At 51.0% G+C, this 22,037-nt stretch overlaps 1 protein-coding gene across 2 annotated transcripts in view; it reads right to left on the bottom strand.

The window, feature by feature from the left end:
* Positions 1-22,037, bottom strand: part of PRMT8 (protein arginine methyltransferase 8) — a 70,191-nt gene that overhangs the window by 18,531 nt on the left and 29,623 nt on the right. For both annotated transcript variants that reach the window (XM_055566062.1, XM_055566063.1), the window contains exons 3-6: positions 14,094-14,249; positions 11,464-11,527; positions 5,134-5,276; positions 4,456-4,543 (exon numbers count right to left, since the gene is read on the bottom strand). In XM_055566062.1, coding sequence (XP_055422037.1) covers positions 4,456-4,543; positions 5,134-5,276; positions 11,464-11,527; positions 14,094-14,249 — 451 coding nt within the window. The remainder of the gene's footprint in view (positions 1-4,455; positions 4,544-5,133; positions 5,277-11,463; positions 11,528-14,093; positions 14,250-22,037) is intronic.

Genomic DNA, 22,037 nt, shown 5'->3' with positions numbered 1-22,037 from the left:
AAGGACCACACCATGGTGTTCTGAATGTAACTAAAACAGCAATCAAGTCCAGACCTACCAGCTAGACCAGACTAGGTGGACTAGAATCCCCACTTGAATGGACTGGTAGAGGAAGAGGCATGCTCTTCTCTGGGCATAAATTATTCATCTGTCTCTACTGTCCAGCACTACTCACAATGTCCAGCATTAATCAAAAATTACAAGACACATGGAAAAGGAAGAAAAATATGACCCATTACCAAAAGGAAAAATAGTCAATAGAACCAGACTCAGAGCTCAGGTATTGGGAATATGTAACAAGGAGGTTCAAATACTTTAATAAATATTTTAAAGAATCTAATGCAGAAAAAACATGCATGAACAGATGCAGAATTTTATCAGTGAGATGGAAATGAAAAAGATCACAATATCAAAGATGTAGAATTCTTCCAATGAGCTTATGCACAGAATGCATATATATTAGAGGAAATAATAACCTGAAAACAAAGACAGGAATATGAAGTACTGGAAAACAAGCTCAGTGGAGAGATCTGTAGCTACATCCCCCCTCCCTGTCCTGGCCCCGGTAATTTGAGTTTCTCTGCTAGAACTAGTGGGGGTGCCTCGGGGAAAAACTGAGCAGGTGGCACCAGGAGCCACTGACAACTTCCTCCAGATAGAAAGGAAGGTGTGTATAATAGTTTAATACATTTTAGGCTCTCAGATCAAAGTCAACTCCTTGTGTAAAATAGGCTAGAGCCAGGCAATAGAGCTCTGGATGTCAGGGTGGTGGAGAAACTCATGGAGAGCACCTGAACCCTCCAAGAGGTCCTGCCTGCCAAGCCTCCAGCTACAGGCACCACCATCTCTATGCAAGAGGTCCCTTGTCATCTTCTCATCAGCCAGGAAGCCAGTGCCCATCCTCTGACCCTCAGCATGTTTTAGAGTCAACTACTGGGTAAGAAAATCACATGGAGTATCTACCCAATTTCCTCCCAATTTTGAGATTCTAGAAATCTTCAGAGTAAAAAAAAAATTAATGATTGCACCTCTGTCTGGGAACCCTCACTGGATCACTGGTAAAGAATCTTCCTGCAATGCAGGAGACCCTGGTTCAATCCCTGGGTCGGGAAGACCCCCTGGAGGAGGAAATGGCAACCCACTCCAGTATTCTTGCTGGGAAATCCCATGGACAGAGGAGCCTGGTGGGCTACAGTCCATGGGGTCACAAGAGTCGAACATGACTTAGCAACTAAATCACTGTCAACCACATATTGGCACTTGCCATGGGTGCTTGCCATCTACCTCTACAAGAATTAAATCATGTGTTGCTGCAGCGGCTGCCCTCCAACACCCCCTGAAGAAGTCCAGGGTGGAGAGCAGAAACGAGGCACTCTGTGCTCCAGAAAGCTGGCAGGACAGGTCTTCAGATGTTCTCAGGAGTTGATTTTATGAGCCCAATTCTAGTACCTCCTTATATGTAGCAAAACACTAACGTCCTTCATTGTGACGACCGTTTCTCGTGACTAGCAGAAGCTTCACAAGACCAGCAGAAACTTTCTAAAAAAATAAACGTGGCTGACCACATGTACTTCCCCTTTACCAAAATCACATACATACTGTTCTTGCCCCGACATCTTTGGAGCAGTTTCTCAGAGTCGCCAGAGGTGTGTCTCCCAGGCTGCAGCCCTCATGCTGGCCCAAATGAACCTTGACTCATAGCTCTCACATTTTGCCTTTGTTTTAAGTCAACAGCACCGCCGCTGCCGCTCTCACCACCATCACTTTGTCCATTCCTTTGCTGGTTTACTTCTATTCCTTCATTCATTTTCTCGTTCATTCACTCAACAAACTGTGCGTCGTGAGCCTGGTACACGCCAATGATCTGTGTGTGTGTGTGAGCAAACTGAGGGCAATTGCTGAGTCCACTCATGCTTGTGTTTCCGTGTTGCGTGTGGTGGAGAAAAGAGGGGAGGAGAAGGGCAAGGAGGGAGCGGGGAGGGGACAGACTGTTTTCCTAACAATTTTCTTTCTGAAAGGGATTTGGGCACAACTCTTTCTCCTGCCCTATTTAAGATTTTTCTTTTTTAGCCGGTTCTTGAGCCATCAGAAATTTGCTTACAATTGTTCCCTTAGCAACCAGCAACCTTTATGCTTTCACTTTGGATTTAGAACTCTGAGTAACCAAAATCTCTGTTTATTTAAAACACATTTCTAAATGCGCTTGCTTCCTTTCCTAAAAACAGAAACAGGTCATTTTTTAAAAGACATGTTTAAATAGAAAACTTGGAAACTATGTTAGATAAAATGTAAAGGTGCATTTGATTTTGAGTTTGCGGGGAATGCTGTTGACAGACTGGAGAGATTCCACAAGAAAAAAAATGGGGCTACCTTTCAGTTTTTGTTTTTGTTTTTTTTTCTTTTTCAGATGGTATGAAAATTGCAATAAGCAGGAGGAGACGCAATCCCGTGGTCTCCGGTCCTGGGCTGGCACCTGAGTAGGAGCCAGTGCCCCAGGGCCTGTCAGGGCTGATCCAGTCCTCATGGCAAGGTGGGTGAGGTCAAGGTCCCGAACAGGATCCAGACAAGGAGGAGGGTGAGATCTGTTTGCGTTTAAACTACGAGGAAGTTCCTTAAAGCGCTGAGCCGAGGGTTGGAGTTCAATCAGTTTAGAGCACATGAGAACAAAGAATATGCCTGTAGATTCTCCTCCAAACACAATTTATACAGTTACAGCAAGAACTCCAAAGGCAGCATAACCACACAGCTCCAGGGCAAAATATGTCCTATTTATTCATGCATTTGATCAACATTTGCCGTTGAGCCGTTTCTGAAACCTATCACGAGAGCGCATCTGGCCTAGATTCTGAGCCTCTGGAGGCCAGCGAGCTCGGCAGTCAGGCTCAGGGCCACGGCCACAGGCAGGAAGGAGCTTAATGACACAATTGGGGACCAGATCCAGGCTGCCACGTGCAGCATCAACAACTGTCACGCCCCTTATATACATCGTCTCACTTCATCCTCCTGACAAGTCTATAGGCTGGGGGAGTTTTATCTCAGACTGAGGCTCGGAGATGTTAGGTGACTCGTTCACGGTCACCCAGAGGATGCAAAGCCAGAGCTGGCCACCTTCAAAGCTTCATCATCTAACCTCCTACCTCTCATTGCTCATTGAACGTTAGAAATGACGCCAGATGGGCGGGAGGGCTCAGACAAATGTCCCATTTCTGTCTTGTCCTGACCTGGCTCTGAACATGCTCTGAGTTTATATTGCCAGAAAGGTGCGGACGCAGGTGATCGCACATACTCCGTGGCACAGCCCAGCAGCACAGACAACGACCAGACTTTGTTGGACTCTGGAGTCCTAGCCTCTGGGGGCCGGAAGCCAGTCTGTTCCATCTGGGAACCCCTCTGTCATAGGGAGTCTAGACGAGGGGTGTTTAGCACTGCGCTGGCAGGAACCCAAATCTGCGGAGACTGTTAGACTGTGTTGGAATTTCTGCTCATGCTTGGGGTTGGATCATGTGTGTGCTCACTTGTATGTGTGCGGGGGTGGGGGTGGAGGGGAGGGCTGGATCGTGTGCATACTCACTTGTGTGTGTGGAGTGGGGGAGGTGGTCTTTGCACTTTGTCGCTTTAATTAGTTCTGGCTAAGGACACAAGTCTGTCTCTAAACCTTGTGTGTGTGTTCAGATGCTAAGTCATGTCTGACTCTTTGTGACCACTTGGACTGCAGCATGCCAGGCTTCCCTGTCCTTCTAAACCTTATGGAAGCATAATTCGTTTAAACACATGGAGGACCAGGCTTTTATCCCTTGAGAACGGTCACTCTTTAAATGAAATAGAATCAAACAACTCTTTGGGGATCAGATAAAATGTTGGAGAGTTGTGCGGGGGTGGGGGATGTTTTTTCTAAGAGAGCACCTTTTCAACTGATTAAGCACAAAGAGCACAGATTCGGATGAGCCCCCACTCCCACCCCAGTGCTCCCCCACCCCCATGCTCAGCCTCCATCTCCCTCTGTATCTTACTTATATGAAGGAGAACCAATGTTATGCTAACAGATTTCAGGCATACAAAGGCAGAGTTCAAACGACTGGCCTGGCTGGAGACCCTCCCTGTCCTTATGTGGATGTTAGGGAGAAATGACCTTTAGTAGCTTTCAGCCACCTGCCGGCTCTGCGAAAAAACCTCGGCTTATGCCGCCTCATTCACTTTCCATCCACACTGCATTCATTCTCTCCCCGCTTTACCTCCCACCAGCCACATTCTTATTTCCTCTCTGTAGAACCCCCACCCTTGGGACCAGAGGAAAACATCCAGAGAGAAGAATCCGGAAAAGGTCACAGGTATAAACTCCTCAGAGGCACAGCAGCTGTGTCCGCGAGACTGACCACTCACGCCCAGCCCTCTGAAGTGCTTCCCGCCCCCCAAAGCCCCCCTAAAAGCCCAGCAGAGAATGAAAGGGTGACTTACAGTGGATTTTGAAGTCCTTGTACTGTCTGTCCTCAATTGCTACCACGTACAAAGCCGCCCGGTCTGGAAACATAAGCCCTCCAGGTTTCTGTTGATGAATTGTGGGGAAATGGGTCTCGTAATCTATTCACCTGACAAAGACATACATTTTTGAACTGCACATAGAGTCACCAGACAGGCACCCCCTCGCCAGCATTCCTCATGCAGCAGACTGTCACCTCGGCTGGGGAGAGGGCTGGGTGGGGAGGCTTAGTGTCGATTTTGGTACCAGGAAAAACCCAAGGGGCCGAGGTGGGGTCCATAGGATAAATGTGGACGGGCAGAGATGTGTCCAGTGAGGGTGGTGGAAGATGTTTTGACTTCTCAGTCTGGAGAAGCTAAGGTCAAAAGCACACTGGCTTACCGGCAGCCGTGCAAACCCTTAGTACTTGTTGACCAGCATAGACTTTGGACAGCAAACAATGGGTCTCTATTATAGCAAAAGAGGCCAAGGTTAGACCTACGAATGCTCATTCTGTCCCCCAGAAGCAGATCTAGTTTAAAGAGAGGGGTTTGGGAGCAGTGACCCTGTAGCCCAGGTCCTCTCTGAAGTCCTCATAGTCTCCCTCGGCTACAGGCGGGGGCTGAACAGCCAGGCAGCCGGCAGGGCAACCAGGGGACAGCATGCAGCAGGCTCACCAGCCACTTGTCCCTGGCGAAGATGACGGTGGCGAGCATCGACTCGTAGAACAGGCAGTAGCCCATCCACTCGCTTATGATGATGTCCACCTTCTCCACGGGCAGCTCCACCTCCTCCACCTTCCCCTTGAATATGGTGATGACTGCAAAATAAGAACCCCACGGCCACACTTCGCAGGGACCCAGGCTGGGAAGCACCCCGCATCAGGACGTGATCAATCTACAGGGGTCAGCGCGGTTCTGATTCTTCTCTCCCTTCACCATGCCAGTTTATACTAAGGACTGAAGACTCCTTGTGTGATTCCTTCTGAAGTGTATTGGGCAGTTAAGATCCAACCAGTCCATCCTAAAGGAAATCAACCCTGAAAAGTCATTGGAAGGACTGATGCTGAAGCTGAAGCTTCAATACATTGGCCACCTGATATGAAGAGGCAACTCATTGGAAAAGACCCCAGTGCTGGGAAAGATTGAGGGAAGGAGGAGGAGGGGGCAACAGAGGTTGAGATGGTTGGATGGCATCACTGACTCAATGGACATGGGTTTCATCAAGCTCCTGGAGATGGTGAAGGACAGGGAAACGTGGCATGCAGCAGTCCATGGGGTCGCAAAGACATGACTGAGCAACTGAATGACGACTACAGGCCCGTGCTGTGCTAAGCCCAGGATGGACGCTATGTCCCAACAAGCCCTTGAAGCAGACACAGCATTCTTATTCTCATTTTTAAGGAAAGTGAGGCTTACAGGGGGTTCAATGATCACCATGGAAACAGAGCCCATACCCTTACCAGGGCCCCCACCCCACGTCAGGCTACCATGACAACTCAAACCCACAGAGGGCTGAGAGACTGCCGCCACTTCATCTGTCCACAGCCCGGGCTCAGCCCCAAGGATGCCTGGCTAGTGTTGGAGAGGAGAGGACTTGGTGTTTTGACAAGAGTATGGGCTTTGCACTCAAGAAAACTGGCTTAAAGTGCTGGGTCTTCTCATGATTAGCTGTACGACTTTCCGCAAGTTACTTGACTGAACTCCAGTTATCCAGAGAACAATCAGGAGAAGTGACATCTACTTGGTGAGAGGTTGTACTGATGAAATGAAATGATAGGTGAAGGGCAAGCTCGCAATCGGGGCTCTAGAGAAGGCAAACACTGACATTGTTTCCTTGGTGACCAGATGACTGAGATGTAAGGTGGATAGGATTTAGGCAGCCCCTGCTGTAAACATCCTCTGCCCCTGAGTCCCTTCTCAGACCTGTGCCTCCCTCTACAGCAGAAGAAACTTCTCAGTTGAGTTTTTGATCATTCAAGACAGATGTACACCTCATTTGGGGGCTCGTTTTGCATTCATTGCTGTAAAGATCCCAGCAAAAGCTCTCCTAGGTGCTGCTGTGCAATGGACAGTGGGCTGGTTCCACCAGAACCTTTCCTCTAGAAGGAAACTCATCCTTCATCATCCTCTGAAAGACCACCTGGTGCCTGAGCTTTTCTGGGGAAACTAAACAGTGACCTGCGTGTGTTCAGTCGTGTTCAGACTCTGCAACCCCCTGGACTGTGGCCCGCCAGGCTAATCTGTCCCTGGGATTCCCTAGGCAAGAATACTGGAGCAGGTTGCCATTTCCTTCTCGAGGGCATCTTCTTGGCTCAGGGATCGAACCTGCATCTTCTGCATTGGCAGGCAGATTCTTTACCACTCTGCCACCAGGAATTCCCCCAGGATGTCAAAAGAGGGTGCCAGAATCTAGGCCTGAGCCTGGATGGGAGGGGAATTTGGGGGAGAATGTATATGTACAGCTGAGTCGCTCTGCTGAAACTATCACAACATTGTCAATTTGATTCCCTGGTGGCTCAGTTGGTAAAAAATGTGCCTGAAATGCGGGAGACCCAGGTTCGATGCCTGGGTTGGGAAAATCCCCTGGAGAAGGAAATGGCAATCCACTCCAGTATTCGTGCCTGGAGAATCCCATGGACAGAGGAGCCTGGTGGGCTACAGTCCATGGGGTTGCAGAGTCAGACACAACTGAGCGACGAACACTTTCACTCTCAATATAAAATAAGGCTTCCCAGATGGCAGAGTCATAAAGAATCTGCCTGCCAATGCAGAAGTCATGGGTTCGATCCCTGAGCTAGGAAGATCCCCTGGAGAAGGAAATGGCAACCGACTCCAGTATTCTTGCCTGGAGAATTCATGGACTGAGGAGCCTGGTGAGCGACAGTCCATGGGGTCGCAAAGAGTCAGACACAACTGAGCACAAACACACTAATACAAATCAAAAGTTGAAGAAAAATCCAGGCCTGCGGTTCAACTTGGTAAAAGCCACTTGAGACCCCTGTCCTGCATCTGCACACGGACAGGATCACGACCTGATCACCCACCGCTGCCTGTGGTGTAGACACGCCCACCCTTGCTCTGCTCTGGCTCAGCCGTGATGTCACGGGCAGCAGGGCTGGGAGCGAAGCGCTTGTCCACGGTATGAGCAGAGTCAGACACGCCTGGTCGGCCACCCCATCCAAAGCGGATCCCAGCTTTCTCAACTGCTCCAACCTGTCCTCCAGAGCGCCGTCACCATTTGTGATTCTATTGGGATGCTGTGTGTCCACTTGCTTTTGAGTCTGTGCCCTCCCTGAGACTGTAAGCATCATGAGAGCACAGACCTCATCTGTGCTCTTCTCCCCAGCTCCCCTGCATCTGGCCCGGGGCCCGGACTGTGGGTGACATCCTTCCCCCAGGGGTGGGTGCACGAACCCAGTCCTGGGATTATTCATGCGCTGCCTCTGAGGGAAGCAGCCATTGCCAAGAGCCACTACAGGTTCATTAACAGCGATTATATCTGATTAAACTCATCCCTTCTTTGGCCCAGCCTATTAGTCAAGTTAATGAATGAAATAATCATAACAATAGCTAACATGTATTGGCTGCTAACGGCACGTGTACACTGTTGTGCTTTACACAGAGCTGTGCTGGGAGACACTTAACAGGGGCTTCTCCAGGAAGGATACCCTGACTTGCAGCATCTGCCTGTTTCTCCACATAAATACTCCCACTGAGGCCAATTTCAAGCCACCACATGCCCTGCATCCATTCTGCAAATTCACTAAAAGTATGGTAGCTCTGTGAAACCCTCTGTGGTCTGTCCCATTGTCATTCCCATTTCCCAGAGCAGGAAACGGAGGCGCAGAAGGTCAGGTGCCCAAGATCACAAGCTGATCTTTTGGAACTGAGTGTGAACCTGCCAGAGTTCTCAACCACCATGCCAGGCCCCACGTGAGGATCTGGCAAGGCACCTTCTCCACGGCCTCTCTGGAGTGGAAGCTGACCAATTATTTTGCAAATTCACAGCTGTTCCCTGACTGTATTCAAAGGTGCTGGCTCAGAGCTGAACTGGATTAGACCTGCCTCCACCCCAGCTCCTCCCTATGTAGATGACGCCTCACAGGGAACAGTGATCCCCAAAGAGCAAGGCTCTGGGGACTCCTCAGTGCGTGCTCAGTCCTGTTGGACTCTTTGCAACCCCATGGACTATAGCTTGTCAAGCTACCCTGTCCATGGGATTTCCCAGGCAAGAATACTGGAGTGGGTTGCCATTTCCTCCTCCAAGGGATCTTCGCTACCCAGGGACTGAACCCATACCTCTTGCGTCTCCTGCATTGGCAAGCAGATTCTTTACTACTGAGCCACCAGGGAAGCCCCAGTCTCTGCCTGGGGACTCCGAGTAGATTATAATGAAAGTGCCCAAGTGAAAGTCGCTCAGTTGTGTCTGACTCTTTGTGACCTCATGGCCTATACAGTCCATGGAATTCTCCAGGCCAGAATACTGGAGTGGGTAGCCTTTCCCTTCTCCAAAGGATCTTCCCAACCCAGGGATTGAACCCAGGTCACCTGCATTGCAGGCAGATTCTTTACCAGCTGAGCCACAAAGGAAGCCCAGTAGATCGTAAGGAAGAACCAAACCTAACAACAAGAGGCTTGATATGTAGATAAGGTGGGATTCTCAGTTTGGATTCAAAGTATCCACAGACTGGACAGAGGTGAGGAGTTGCTGCTAGGCAGCCACATGTGGGTAGATTACAGATCATGGCTGATGCCAGCTGAGTACCAGTGTGGCCTGAGGTCAGCACATCTGCTAAGGGAGCCAGAGCGTCCTCTGCCAGGGTGAGAGGGATGCTGGCGGATGGCCAGAGGAGAAGGGGGCTGAAACCAAAGCCACGGGTGAAGGAACTGGGGGTGTGTCCCTGTATCTGTGGGAGTAGGGCTGCCAGGTGAAGGGGAGCCCCCTTACTCTGTGTGGTCCCAAAGTGATGACCCAGAGCATTGTGGTCAGGCTGCAGAGAGGCAGACTCCAGCAGAAGGAAGTTCTTCAAACCATCACAGCCCCAGGTGGCTGCTGATGGGACCCTCATTAGGGGAATCGTTGCAGGACTGGATGGCCTCAAGCACGGAGGGATGCTACAGGGCAGAGAATTCAAGCATCGTCTACAAAAGGCTTGGGATGCATGACCAGGAATGAGCAAAGTGCAGAACGTAAAGCCAGAAAGATCTACAGTTAAGGCTTGCTGTACAGGCCCTTCGCGTGCATTGTCTCTAATCCCTCCGTAATCCTGTGAGTTGAGAGTGGCGGCGTCTCCTGCACCAGGAGCCGGGGCTCAGAAGGGGAGCCACCTGATGAAGCCCTTCCTGCTGCCTCTCTGTGCCTCACACTCTGCTCAGGCTTCTGCATCCGTGACCTTCACGGATGCTCCAGGGCAGAAGAAGAGAAAGGAGGGCCCAACTATTCCCTTTAGTTTTCTGAAAAGTCAATGGATTAGCATTTGTCTTCTAGAACTATGGGTCTCCTGGGCAGGCAAAGAGAGGAAGTGGGGGCTGTCAGCCCTGATGTCCAAGATGACACCCTGATCTGAGCACATGTGTGGGCCACGCGGGTGGCAGGAGCCACGTGAAGGCCACACTCACGCCTGCAGGTGGCCATGTGGAGGTGCGCATCTGCCTGGGAACAAACCCATCCGGGGAGCCGTACGGAGGTGGAGAGGGAGGGAGATTGATTGATTCTGGGTAGCAGGTATTTTATGTCCTGGGTTGTTATTTATGTCTCTACACCTACGCTCCCGAGACCCACACAATTGGCTGTTGCCACGTTTCAGAAGCATTTCCATGGAAGCCAAGCTGTCCTCTTTCTAGTATACATGCCAAGGCAGAGCATGCTTTGCCTTGAAAAGATCCCCCCGGGCCTGTGTGAAGAGGACAAGCATGGGCCATGGGGGTGGCCATCCACCTGGGGACAGCTGTTTGTCCCTCCCAGGTCTTTGCCTCCATAGCACAGAATCAAATGTGAGCCATCGAAATACAGAGCAGGGAATGATTCTCTCCTGGAGCCACGAGGTGGGCTGAGAAGATGGCACCAGCAGAAGACAGGCCAGATAGGGTCTGAGGCCACGTGATGAGCAAGGGGTCACCCTTGGAAGGGCATGGTCAGCAGAAGCAGCCAAGCTCCGCCCACCCAAGCCTGAGCCCAGAGATTGGGGCGCATTCAGGGGGCCTTACAAGCCAGGGGTAGGAACCCAGCACTGCATGGCAGGTGGGAGAGCAGGAGGTGGTGACCGCACACAGGAAACTGACCCAGTGTGTGCACGCACACTAAGTCGCTCCAGTCGTGTCTGACTCTTTGCGACTTCATGGACTGTAGCCCACCAGGCTCCTTTGTTCACGGAGATTCTCCAGGCAAGAATACTGAGTGATGGGAGATACAGGAGTTATTCCTGATTAGGGGCCCTCATGAGGGTGAGCATGTTCAAGATGAGTCCCAGAGGGAGGGGCCAAGGAGATCACAAATGCCTGGGAAAGGAGTGAGGAGAGGAAGGGAAGGAAACACAGCTCCTCTTGTGCTCAGACTCTAGCTATAAGAAGGTCCCACTCCCAGGGGCAAGCTACTTGCCAAGATAGTTCATCAGCAGCGGGGCCTGTGGGCATGAGAAGATGACGTTACTCCAAATACAGAGCGTGGGGTCTGCTGGGATGTTGATCAGTGGACGTAGGGCTGGAGGCATTGAGAGGGAACCAGAGGAGGAGGGACAGCTGGGGCCAAGCAGAGGGCTTGGAAATGAAGGTTTTAGCCTCAGGCTGGGCTCAGAGCAGGCTGAGCTGGGACAGACGTGCCCTTGGTGGCCTGGCAGGGACTGGGAAAAACTGAGCCCTGTGGGCACAGTCCTGCTAATAAGGCAGTGGCTGGCCTCCACCTTTTCAAGGCCAAGTGGTCTTACATCAGTCTCTGCCACCCGAACAAGGAAGTACAAACCCCTCGCCCCCTCCCTCCACGGGAAAGCAGGCGGAGGTGAGTCTTACTGTTGTCCAAGTGGTTGGCCTTAATGATCTTCTCTGAATAGTCAGAAATACTGGAGCATTCAATCTGGAGGGGATACAGAGCAAAGGGGCCAGGCATTAGAAGAATCACAGCACACAGTTTAGGGCCAGTAGAACAGACGGAGGTGCTGAGGCCTGGGGGTGTGATGACCTGCCCAAGGCCACACGAGCTACTTTGTGGCAGATGGAAGCCTAACCCACAACCCTTCTGAAGCACAGGGCAGTGGCTCTCCCACTAAACTGGCTGCTTTTCCCCACAGTGGAGGGCTTGGCCTCTGAGTTGGTAGAAGTGACCAGGTCTCACTCCCCTGGCATGGCCACTGTCTTGGGGGTGGTGGGGTGAAGGAGGTGGGAAGGCAGATGAGGTGGGAAGCCAGAGCGATGATGAGCCTCCCTGCTGTCATTCTCCTTCCCTGGCCCTCCCTGGCTAAACGGGTACCGTCCACAAGGACCATCGGAAAAGGGCAGGTAAGGGACTCAGGACATCTTGAGACCCTTTCCCGCCCCATGGGCAGACCTGTGTTAACTCTAACTCCTTCTGCAATCTCCACCTTTGAAAGAATTGATTCTTCTTACTCTTGCAAGCCTTAGTCTTGCCAGGCTCTCCAAATCTCCTAAGCAAAGTGGGGGAGTGTTAGTTGCTCAGTCACATCTAACTCTTTGTGACCCCACAGACTGTGGCCTGCCAGGCTCCTCTGTCCATGGAATTTCCTAGGCAAGGATACTGGAGTGGGTTACCATTTCCTCCTCCAGGGGATCTTCCTGACCTGGGGATCAAACCCCGGTCTCCTGCATTGCAGGTGGATTCTTTACCATCTGAGTCACCGGGGAAGCCCCTCCTAAGCAAAGGGCTAAGATACTTGAGAAATTCATTGACTTTCAGCTGAGAGTAAGACCTTGTGGGAACAGCAGGAGACCAAGCCCCAGTCTGGCCGTAGAAAACCTGTTTCCCGGGTGCTAGAATCAGAGGGGCAGCTGTCAAACCTGCAGCTGAAGCCCCCTGACTTGGAAGCGAATGATGGCTGCCCTGCCTTGCTTGGCTCTGCCCTGGGCTCCTGTCTGACTCTGGAGCTGAGCTGGGACCTCAGAGAGCCCCTGAAGGGAGGACAGAGGGAGGCACAGGGGGTGTACATCAAGCCGTGAGGCTCTGTGAGCACCTTGGAAGGGAATCAGTCCCTTGACCAGAAGCCCCCATCTTGAGGAAGAGGCTTCATGAAGGAAGGAAGGTTGGAAGGTGGGGAGAGGCAGTGCCGTGGAGACAGCAGGACTTGACCATGTGCAGCCGGGCTGACTCTGCATCCTCTACATGGACCTCAGCAAGTACAGCATGGCTCTGCTGGTCAAGGCTACACCAGAGGGGCCTTGAGACCGCCCTGAGACCCCTTCCAACCAGGACCCGGGTATCTTTCAAGTCAGGCATGTAAAGTGTTAGTCGCTCAGTCGTGTCTGACTCTTTGCAACCCCATGGACTATAGCCCGCCAGGCTCCTCTGTCCATTGAATTCTCCAGGCAAGAATATTGGAGTGGTTTGCCATTTCCTTCTCCAGGGTATCTTCCCAACCCAGGGATCAAACCCCTGTCTCTTGAATTGCAGGCAGTTTCTTTAAGGAAGGCATGGAGGGGGATGTTGTTCAGGCAGGGGGTTTTGGGGTGCAGGGGGATTTGGGGGGCTCTAGTCAACCAGGAGCCTGGCAGGGGGCAGGGTCTTGAGACAAGCTGCAGGATGATCCAGCTAACGAAGCCCCACCAAAAGCTTCCCGCCAGCCTCTGCACTGGGCCGTCCTGTACACACGCTGTGTGTTTAACTGCAGTGTGCCTTGTATTTTGATTAAGATGAATTCCCGTTTTCCAGCCCTAGACCCACTATGTCAGCCAGCAGCTCAGAGCTCTGCTTTCTCAGTTTCTCCCCAGTTCTGGACCCTCGCAGCCCCCATCCTGGGGCTGCGCCCAGCTGCTTTGCGGGAGCTCTCCCAGTGGGTCCCCCATCACCACCTCTAGCTGGAGAGGCTGCAGGAGCCAGAAGAGCAGGATGAAATTTATCAGCTAGCCTTTAAAGAACAGAGGAAGGAGACTGTCTTGTTAGCGCTGAGGGCCCCCTCCCAAGTCTACTAATGAAGCCTGGGCATTTGACTTGCACCAAGCACTGTGCTAAGCACTTGATTTGTATATTAAACTCATCCCCTCCTCATAGTCACCCTGTGGGCAAGGTACCGTAGTTATGCCTACTTTACAGGTGGGGAAACCGAGGTACAGAAGAGAGGTGAATAGTCCAGGTCATACCTATTGGGAGCGGAAGAGCGGAGATTCCAACCAGAGCTCACAGGTGTAGCCACCCTGCCCTGCCTCTAAAGCCCACATAGGACTAAGGACTCCAAGGCAATGCTGAGCCCAAAATGGTTTCAGAAAAGTCAAAAGTCCTCTATACATGTCAGCAGCTCCAGGGCAAGGCCAGGAGCAATGCCCAGGTGACAAGGAGCTAAGGAGCTTGCCTGTCTCCCGAGAGCCATGCCTGACTGCCTCCTGGAGGGTGTGTGTGACCCCAGCAAGGACGGGAACTGGGAAGGGCCAGAAGGACCAGGAAGGGCCAGTGTCCCCGCAGAGGCCATGCTCACCCCAAACACCTTCTTGGCCCCGGCCTTGGCAGCAAACATGGAGAGGATCCCGGTACCGCTCCCCACGTCCAGAACCACCTTGTCCTTGAACACATGTTTGTTGTGGTACATGGAGTTCCGGTAAGTGAGCGTCCGCACCTCGTCCTTCAGCATCTCCTGTGTGGAAGGAGAGGCAGAGTCAACGTGTTTAGGGCACCTGGCCACACACCTACGGGGTCATGCACCCAGGGCTGTCCCGCCAAATTCTTCTGGGACCTCAGCTCTGTCATGAGGACGAGCCACAGAAGAGCATGGCTAGGCCAGGGCCCCCTGCATGGGACACACAGTTCCCTAAAAGTCTGCCCCGGGAAGGTCGCCTTGTACCATCGAAGGAGAAACTCCCATCCAGACCTGGGAAGGCTCCAATTTCTCAAGAACCAAAAAAAGGGGACAGTATGAGCACAGCGTTAAGGATTTAAGTTAGACCCGCAGCAGAACTTTCTGTTGTGGTGAGAGAACTGTCATTCTTGCTCCTTTCCTGATTACGTGCGCTGGACTTCAACTCCACCATCAGACATGGAGGCAATGACCTTACACAACTGCCTGAGGTTCCAAGAATAGCTCCTAAGGAACAGAGCTTAAGGGTGGGTTCTCTGAATAGGTTCTGGGTTTTCTGGAATTGGTTCTCTGATCTGATTGGATTTAAAGGCATTAATGAATCTGTTGCCATTGGTGAAGAGGGCTCTGGTGAAATGGCAAAAGAGTTACTCAGATTTTAGCTTTAGATATCTGTGATAAAGTTCCTACAAAAGACAGGACTCCAAGTGGCCGAGTATTTGCAACCTTAGAGCATTTTAATGGGGTGGATTGATTGGTTGGTTGGTCATTGCTAATTGTACTAGAAAACTTAAAGGAAGACAATGATGAGCTCAGGGACTTAAATTCCCAGCTCATTTAGCACCTGAAAACTTCTATGACTTCTAGGAGAAAAAAAAAAAGAAAGAAAAGAATAAAAGCGAGGCGTGAAACCCTTATTTCCTTGCAAGGTCAAGATTTCTGAAAAGCAAAGCCAAAGTCTAATCTTGTCTGAATGACAACACGGATTGAATCCCCTGTCCTTGCAGGGTCTCTTTGTTAAAGTTGAGTCATCAACTGGAAAAGAACGAGGTCCTGAGAACTGGAATGGGAACATACGGGCAGATTCGGGTGCAGCTGGGACCTCAAGTTCCTAAATTGCATGGTCTTATCTGCCAGCAAAAGCACCTTCTACCCCTGCCCAAGAAAGCTTGTTTTCCTGAAGTCTTACCCATATGTGCTGTGCTGTGCTAAGTCGCCTCATTCATGTCAGACTCTTTACAACCCCATGGACTGTAGCCCACCAGTCTCCTCTGTCCATGGGATTCTCCAGGCAAGAATATTGGAGTGGGTTGCCATTTCCTCCTCCAGGGGATCTTCCCAACCCGGGGATTGAACTAGTCTTTCTTATGTCTCCTGCATTGGCAGGTGGGTTCTTTTTACCCCTAGTGCCACCTGGGATAAGGTTGGTGAGGGTGGCCCTGAGGAGTATTTGTGTTACTTTGCAAGCAACTGTACCAGCATGGGGCTTCCCAGGTGGAGCTAGTGACAAAGAACCACCCCCAACTCCGCCAATACAGGAGACGCAAGAGACATGGGTTTGAGCCCTGGGTCAGAAAGATCCCCTGGAGGAGAGCATGGCAACCCAGTCCAGTATTCTTGCCTGGAGAATCCCATAGACAAAAGAGTCTGGCAAGCTACCATCCATGGGGTCATAAAGAGTCAGACACAACTTAGTGAGTAGACAACAACAAAATAGCAAGGCAAAGAGTGACGCAGGAGGAGGTGTGATACCCACCAAAATAACTGCACGATACTTCTAACTTACACAGTCGGAAATCTGGGGGATAGTTGCGGGGGGGTGTTGTATAGGAAGAGTGAGAGAACAATTTGAAGGGAACATAAAGTTGGATTGAGCCGAGTCTATTGACGTGGGTCCATGAGCAAAGATTATGGTTTCACTGTTTTACCTCCAGGGGCTTGGAGCACCTCTAATGGTTGTGGTTGGTCGAAGGAAACATGGTCAAAGTTAGTTGACACTAAATGAATTGGAAATGCCAGCACATCCCTGATAAGCAGAAAAGGAAGGTATCCAAAAAGAGTCAGGGAGATTGGAAAGTTAAAATGCAGCTGTCGTGTGAGACCCACACACCAGCGCCAGAGAACAGACCCACCGCTGTGAGGCAGAAGTTGATGAGGGAAGTCCAGCACCCTTGACCAGCTCTGTGTGCCCTTCTCTCTAGGTCAGAAATTATACTGGGAACTGAGTTCCAAGTTACCGTGGGATCAGCATCCAGCTGGGATCCTGGGGTAGCAGGGGCCAATCACCAAAGACGAGGAGGGTGTGGCCACTGTGAAGGACCGGAGAGCCTGAGCAGTGTTTGTAAAAGCTTGGCTCACCAAACCCTAGGGGGCGACCGGTTAATTAGAATACCTCTAGAAAATAAGTCCTGAGGAGCATACTAAATTCTCACTTGTTCTGTTTCAGCAGAAAAGCTATAGGTCTAGTGAACGGAAGTCTGGCTTAAATCACCAAAACAGCGTCCATGGATCCTCATGGACCATGAGGATCCAGAGTGGACCCAGAGTGGACCCAGAGGATCCTCATGGACCCAGAGTGACCATGGATCCTCATAGTCAGGTGAGGACTACGATTGCGGGGGCTGTCTCTGATGTGGTTTCATTGTTTGACCAAATCAATCCATAAGGTTACTGGCCTTTTTTAAAATCAATTTTAGACATTTATCCATCCATATTTTTTCAAACATTTTTTTTTCCGTCCCATTCTTTCTCTTCTCCACTTGAACTCCAATTACTCATGTTTTACCACTTAATTCTGTATTACAGTTCATCGAGGCTCTGTTTCACTTGTCAATTTTTTTTCTCTCTGTTCTTCAATGATTTCTTTCTTTCCTGTCCTCATATTCATACATATTTTCTTCTATGTATCCTATTTGTTATTAATTCCATCCAGCAAATATTTGGTTTAGATACTGTATTTTTCAGTTGGAAGATTTCAGTTGCACCTGTTACATCCATTAGCTCTCCCTAGAAATTTTTAAAAATCATTTTTATTATACTGATAGCTATTTACAAATCTTTATCTAATCAGCCCAACACTGGGGCTGCCTGTAGATCTGTTTCTATTGACTGATTTTTCTCTTGACTATGAACAAAATTCTCTTGTTTCTTCTCAAGTCTTGCCACTTATCCTTTATGCCACGGCTGGTGTCTAAGGAACAATAGTAGCTGAAGTCAGTTGTTTCTCTAAGTGGGAATGGCCTTTCTTTCTAGGCTGCTAGAATGGTGAGTTGGTCGGTTCAGTCCAATCAGGGGTTGAGCAGGTTAGGAGTTGAGTAGGATTCGTTCAGATGGGGGGATTTAATTCATCTCTCAGGGCCTTGGAATTCAACTACAGGAGCTAACAGTATGTGAGCTCGCTTTTCAGTCCAGCCACTACTTCCTGTGCTGCCCCAAGGCTCACATCTTTGGTTATCTTAGAAGCCGAATAAGGTGACGGTTTGGTTAGACTGAATTCACGTCTCAGTCTAAATACTTTGTAAGTGAGTTTGTGCCTCTCCTTCCAGAAGTTCTCTGGGACCAAACACTGCAAGATCACTTGACATCAAAAAAAACAGGGCCTCAAAACTGAGAGCCTACAAGACTGCAAGATGGCATCCCCGGAACCAGGCATGGGGCACAGGGTGTAATCCGTGCTCTATAAGGAAGGGGCCAGGACACCTGCATGCAAGTCATAGCTCCAGTGAGCTCTCCAGCAGGCCCAGAGTATCACTTATCCTTCTGTGTCTTAGTCTCATTTGAAAAATGGGATAATGAGAGCAGCTATTTCATAGGGTTGTTGTCATGACCAAATAAGTGAAGGAAGTATTACAAAAATGCTTAGCTCTGGGTCTTTGTGAAAACGAGGACCCTTTCCATCTCTGGGAGGAGATTGTTGAGGGTGAGTAGGGAATGGAGGCAAAAATATGACGAAGATTCAGAAATCTCCCAATTATACTCATAGTTCAAACTCCTCACTGCCTTTCCCAATGGAAGTAGATCGGCCCAGTGTCTCTGCAGATCCTACTATTGCTAAAAGGGATCTCCCCAGGGTCCCCTTCAATTCATCATCTTCGTCATTTCTTTGGCCCCCTTTTCCCTTCCTTAAGGCTCCAGACCACAGGAGTTCAGTCCAAAGACACTAGTTCTGGGGGAAGAGAAGTTGTGACATAGCAAGGCTATCTCCCTGCCTCCCCACCCCTCCCTACACGCCCTTGCTTTAATCCCTCCTGAAAGAGAACAGCCCAGAGACATCTCCAGACACTCAGACAGGAGCATGCCACTCTTCGGTGGTAGCAGTTCCCACCCCCAGCTGTGGGTGACTTTGTCTCCTGCCCACTGAACACATGGCAGGACATTGACTAATGGCTGCGAAATGCAGCCCTGAGGAATCTATTTCAAAAAGAACCTGCAGCAAGGCTGTCAAAAGAGCGCTGGCTGGGAGCGGGTGGGGCCCCCAGAGGTGGGCGCGGAGCTGGGAACATGGCCCGGCTGGGCTTGATTCTTCTGGCAGCTGAGGCGGGATCTCAGAGGTCATGGGGCCAGGTCGTGGGGCCGGGCCCCTCCCCTCTGCACACAGGGACATCTGTCGTTTCCACTCCTTTCTTCTCGCAGAGGCCGTGGGAAAGGATTCACGGTCCTCCTCTCCCTGTCTCCTGCCTTTCCAAGGCCAAGCGTGGAGTCAGCTCTGGGAGAACCATAGGATGCAAGACCAGAAGTGTTCAGAATTACCTCCCACTGTGCCCTCCAACCTCCGACGGTGCCCCCCACACACACCACACTGGGCATTTGTTTGTATTTGCAGACGAATCAAACCCAATCCTGCCTGGACCATGTTTCCTAAACACTCGCTGGTCACTATGAATCAGCGAACTGGCGGTACTGCTGCCGGCCCACGTGAGGGGCTTGTTGATGATGGGAGAAGCCTGCCGAGCAGTCAGCTCGGTTCCAGGTGGGCTATGAGATGTGGGTCTTGTCCAGACTGAGGAAGTAAAGACAGCCCCATGAGCCGTCTGGCATAGAGAGGGCATCTCTGGTGTCTGATAACAGAGAAATGAACAGGTGCTCTCTGCAAAGGATCACAGGAGGAGGCCATCCACAGGCCCCAACCTCCTTTCACAGTGGACAATCATGGAGACGAAAGGCCTGGAGGGGAGTTTAGGGGTAAAGGGAAGCTAGTTAGCCCCTGTCACTATTAAAGACCCCTGCGTTTCCCAGGAGCTAGGATCTAGGGATGGCCCCCCATGACAACCAGAAGGATTCCAGCTGGGTCATCAGAAGTACTTCCTGATGCAAAGGTCTGGTAAACTATTCTAGGATAGGTTACTAGGGAGAGATGTGAACTGCATGACCTGAATATAGATCCTTTCTCTACTCCGGGTTCACAAGCTCACTCAGTCCGCACTCCACTCATATGTGTTCATAAGCAGGTGTGAGTTTTCCAGTGACGCATGGAATGGAGGGAACCTGGTCATACTGTCTGTAGGAGGTGAGCCTGGGTGGCTCCCCCCAGGGGACATCAGATGCTTCAGATGCCCAGCCATGGAGGGACCAGCAGTGCCCAAGTGAGGAGATGAGCCTCTAGTTCAACAAACCTGTACGAATCAGACAGTCTGCTGAGTGCCTGAGTCAGAGGCCGGGAACCCTGTCCTGAAGGAATCGTAGAGGTGTAACAGCTCAGAGAGAGCATCCTGCCCACATGTGTTGTGGTGGGCGAGGGGTCAAAAGGAGTGGGGCAGACGGGAGGGGCACACCACAGTCGGCTGGTCCCTAACAGGGGGCCCAGGGGGGGCATTTGGGGACCGCTAGAACTAATGCCCCGGTGGTTCAGGCGGTAAAGAATCTGCCTTCAATGCAGAAGGAAATGGCAACCCACTCCAGTATTCTTGCCTGGAGAATCCCACAGACAGAGGAGCCTGGCAGGCTACAGTCCATGGGGTCGCAAAGAGTTGGACACGACTGAAGACTGACTCAGAACTGCTGCCTCTTCCTAGGATCCTGCTCTGAGACAGGTGCCCACAGTCCCAGGCCTGTCCTTTAATTAGAGGCGGGGTCCTGAGGAAGGAAGCTCTGGGGAGCACCCTTCCTGCCTCCCTAGGACAGGGCTCCATCCACCATCCACACCCAGATAGAAAAGAAAGAAGAAAATGTTAGTCGCTCAGTCGTGTTCGACTCTTTACGACACCATGGACTATAGCCTGCCGGGCTCCTCTGTCCATAGGATTCTCCAGGCAAGAATACTGGAGCAGGTTGCCATTCCCTTCTCCAGGGGATCTTCCTGACCCAGGGGTCGAACCCAGGTCTCCTCATTGCAGGCAGATTCTTTACCGTCTGAGCCACCAGAGAATGCGAGCTTCCCAACCCCAGTGGGAACTGCCAAATGCTGCAGGCTCAGCTGCCCGGGGCTCCCTCGGCCGGGACCCTGGAACTAAACACAGGGCCCAGCCCCTTCCCTGCAAGGCCCCATGCTCTGATATGGAGAGCCATCTTCAGGGGGGTCAAACCCCTCCACCCTCTACCTCCATGGGAAACTGCAAAGGGACCAGCAGGAACAAAGCCAAAGTTTCCAGAAAGAGAGAAAGAAAGACCCATTCAAAACGCCATACGGCCTAGAAGTTAGGAATGAAGCCCCCGGGGCCACAAACATGAAGGTTTCATTTCTAGCTCTGCCAAGTATCAGCTTGAGTACCAAGGAACCAGCAAAGATGAATGGAGGTTGATAAGATTCTTAAGGTCATCTAGCCTCATCTGTGAAATGGGGACAAATAATAATACCAACCTCGTAGGGTTGGCCTGAGGAATAAATGAGTCAGTAACATAAAAAATAGGGATCAACACCCAGTGTGGATGGAGTAGGCACTCAGGAAAAGAAAAAGCTGCCTATGACTTATTAAACATGCTTTTGGCAATGCAGCATCACTGTTTGGATACAGGAAGGGTTTACAGAAGCATCTAATTGAAAGGGGAGCTCAGAGACTTCTTTTGAAAAAGCATTTGCATAGCAAGCGAGCCTTTGTTCCTTTTTCAAAACGTTTTTGTGTACTGTAGGGGGATCATATAAACACTTCCCTCATAGAGTGCTTGGGGCTTCGATGCAACGACACGGATAGCTTGCTGAGAAGAGCGGCCAGCCCTGAGTACACACTTGGCTCATCTCATGTCCGTTGTTTGTTTGGAGTGAGGAGGTGCTGGAGGTGGTGGGGGAGGGAGGTAAGAAATACTGCCTGTGCCCCTGCTGCAGCCAGGAAGCGCTTGTTAGGAGGCTCTGTTCTGTTCCGCAGCTAACATCAATCTCCCCTGCTATGGAAGAAGACAGCATTTAGACATAAGAACTTCCTGAGAATCAATCAGGGTGTCAGGCCCCAGTTCCCAAGGAAGCCTGCTGACCCTCCCTAGAGGTGCTCATTCGTCCAGGGAGAACTTGTGGACCGGTGGATGCCTGAAGCCAGCACATCAAGATGCCAGAAGGACCCCAGCTGCAAAGCATCTGGTAGCAAGGACCAAGGATGTCCGGTCTTCTTGGACCTTCAGGCTCAGGCTCAGAAAGAGGCAAGGATGCTGGACCATAAAACAAGGACCCCGGAAGCATCTCTTCCTCTCTGACTGAGAAACACCCAGACACATGCTTCCCCTTGTTCACCAGCTCCAGGCCTGGCCCTGATCTCTTACCTGGGTAGCCTCCAGGATGGAGACAGGCCCTTGGCCTTGAGCCTTGGGGAGATCTCCCTTAATGACAGCAGAGAACTGCATGCAGGATGCTGCCCTAGGAAAAAGTGCGGTCGCCGCAGGACCCAGCTCGCCTCGCTTGGCCACCAGTGCAGGACGCCATAC

Source organism: Bubalus kerabau, chromosome 1, assembly GCF_029407905.1.
Source record: "Bubalus kerabau isolate K-KA32 ecotype Philippines breed swamp buffalo chromosome 1, PCC_UOA_SB_1v2, whole genome shotgun sequence".
NCBI classification, from domain to species: domain Eukaryota; kingdom Metazoa; phylum Chordata; class Mammalia; order Artiodactyla; family Bovidae; genus Bubalus; species Bubalus kerabau.
Note: the sequence above shows the minus strand (reverse complement) of the source record. Positions and strands in the feature narration are given on the sequence as shown.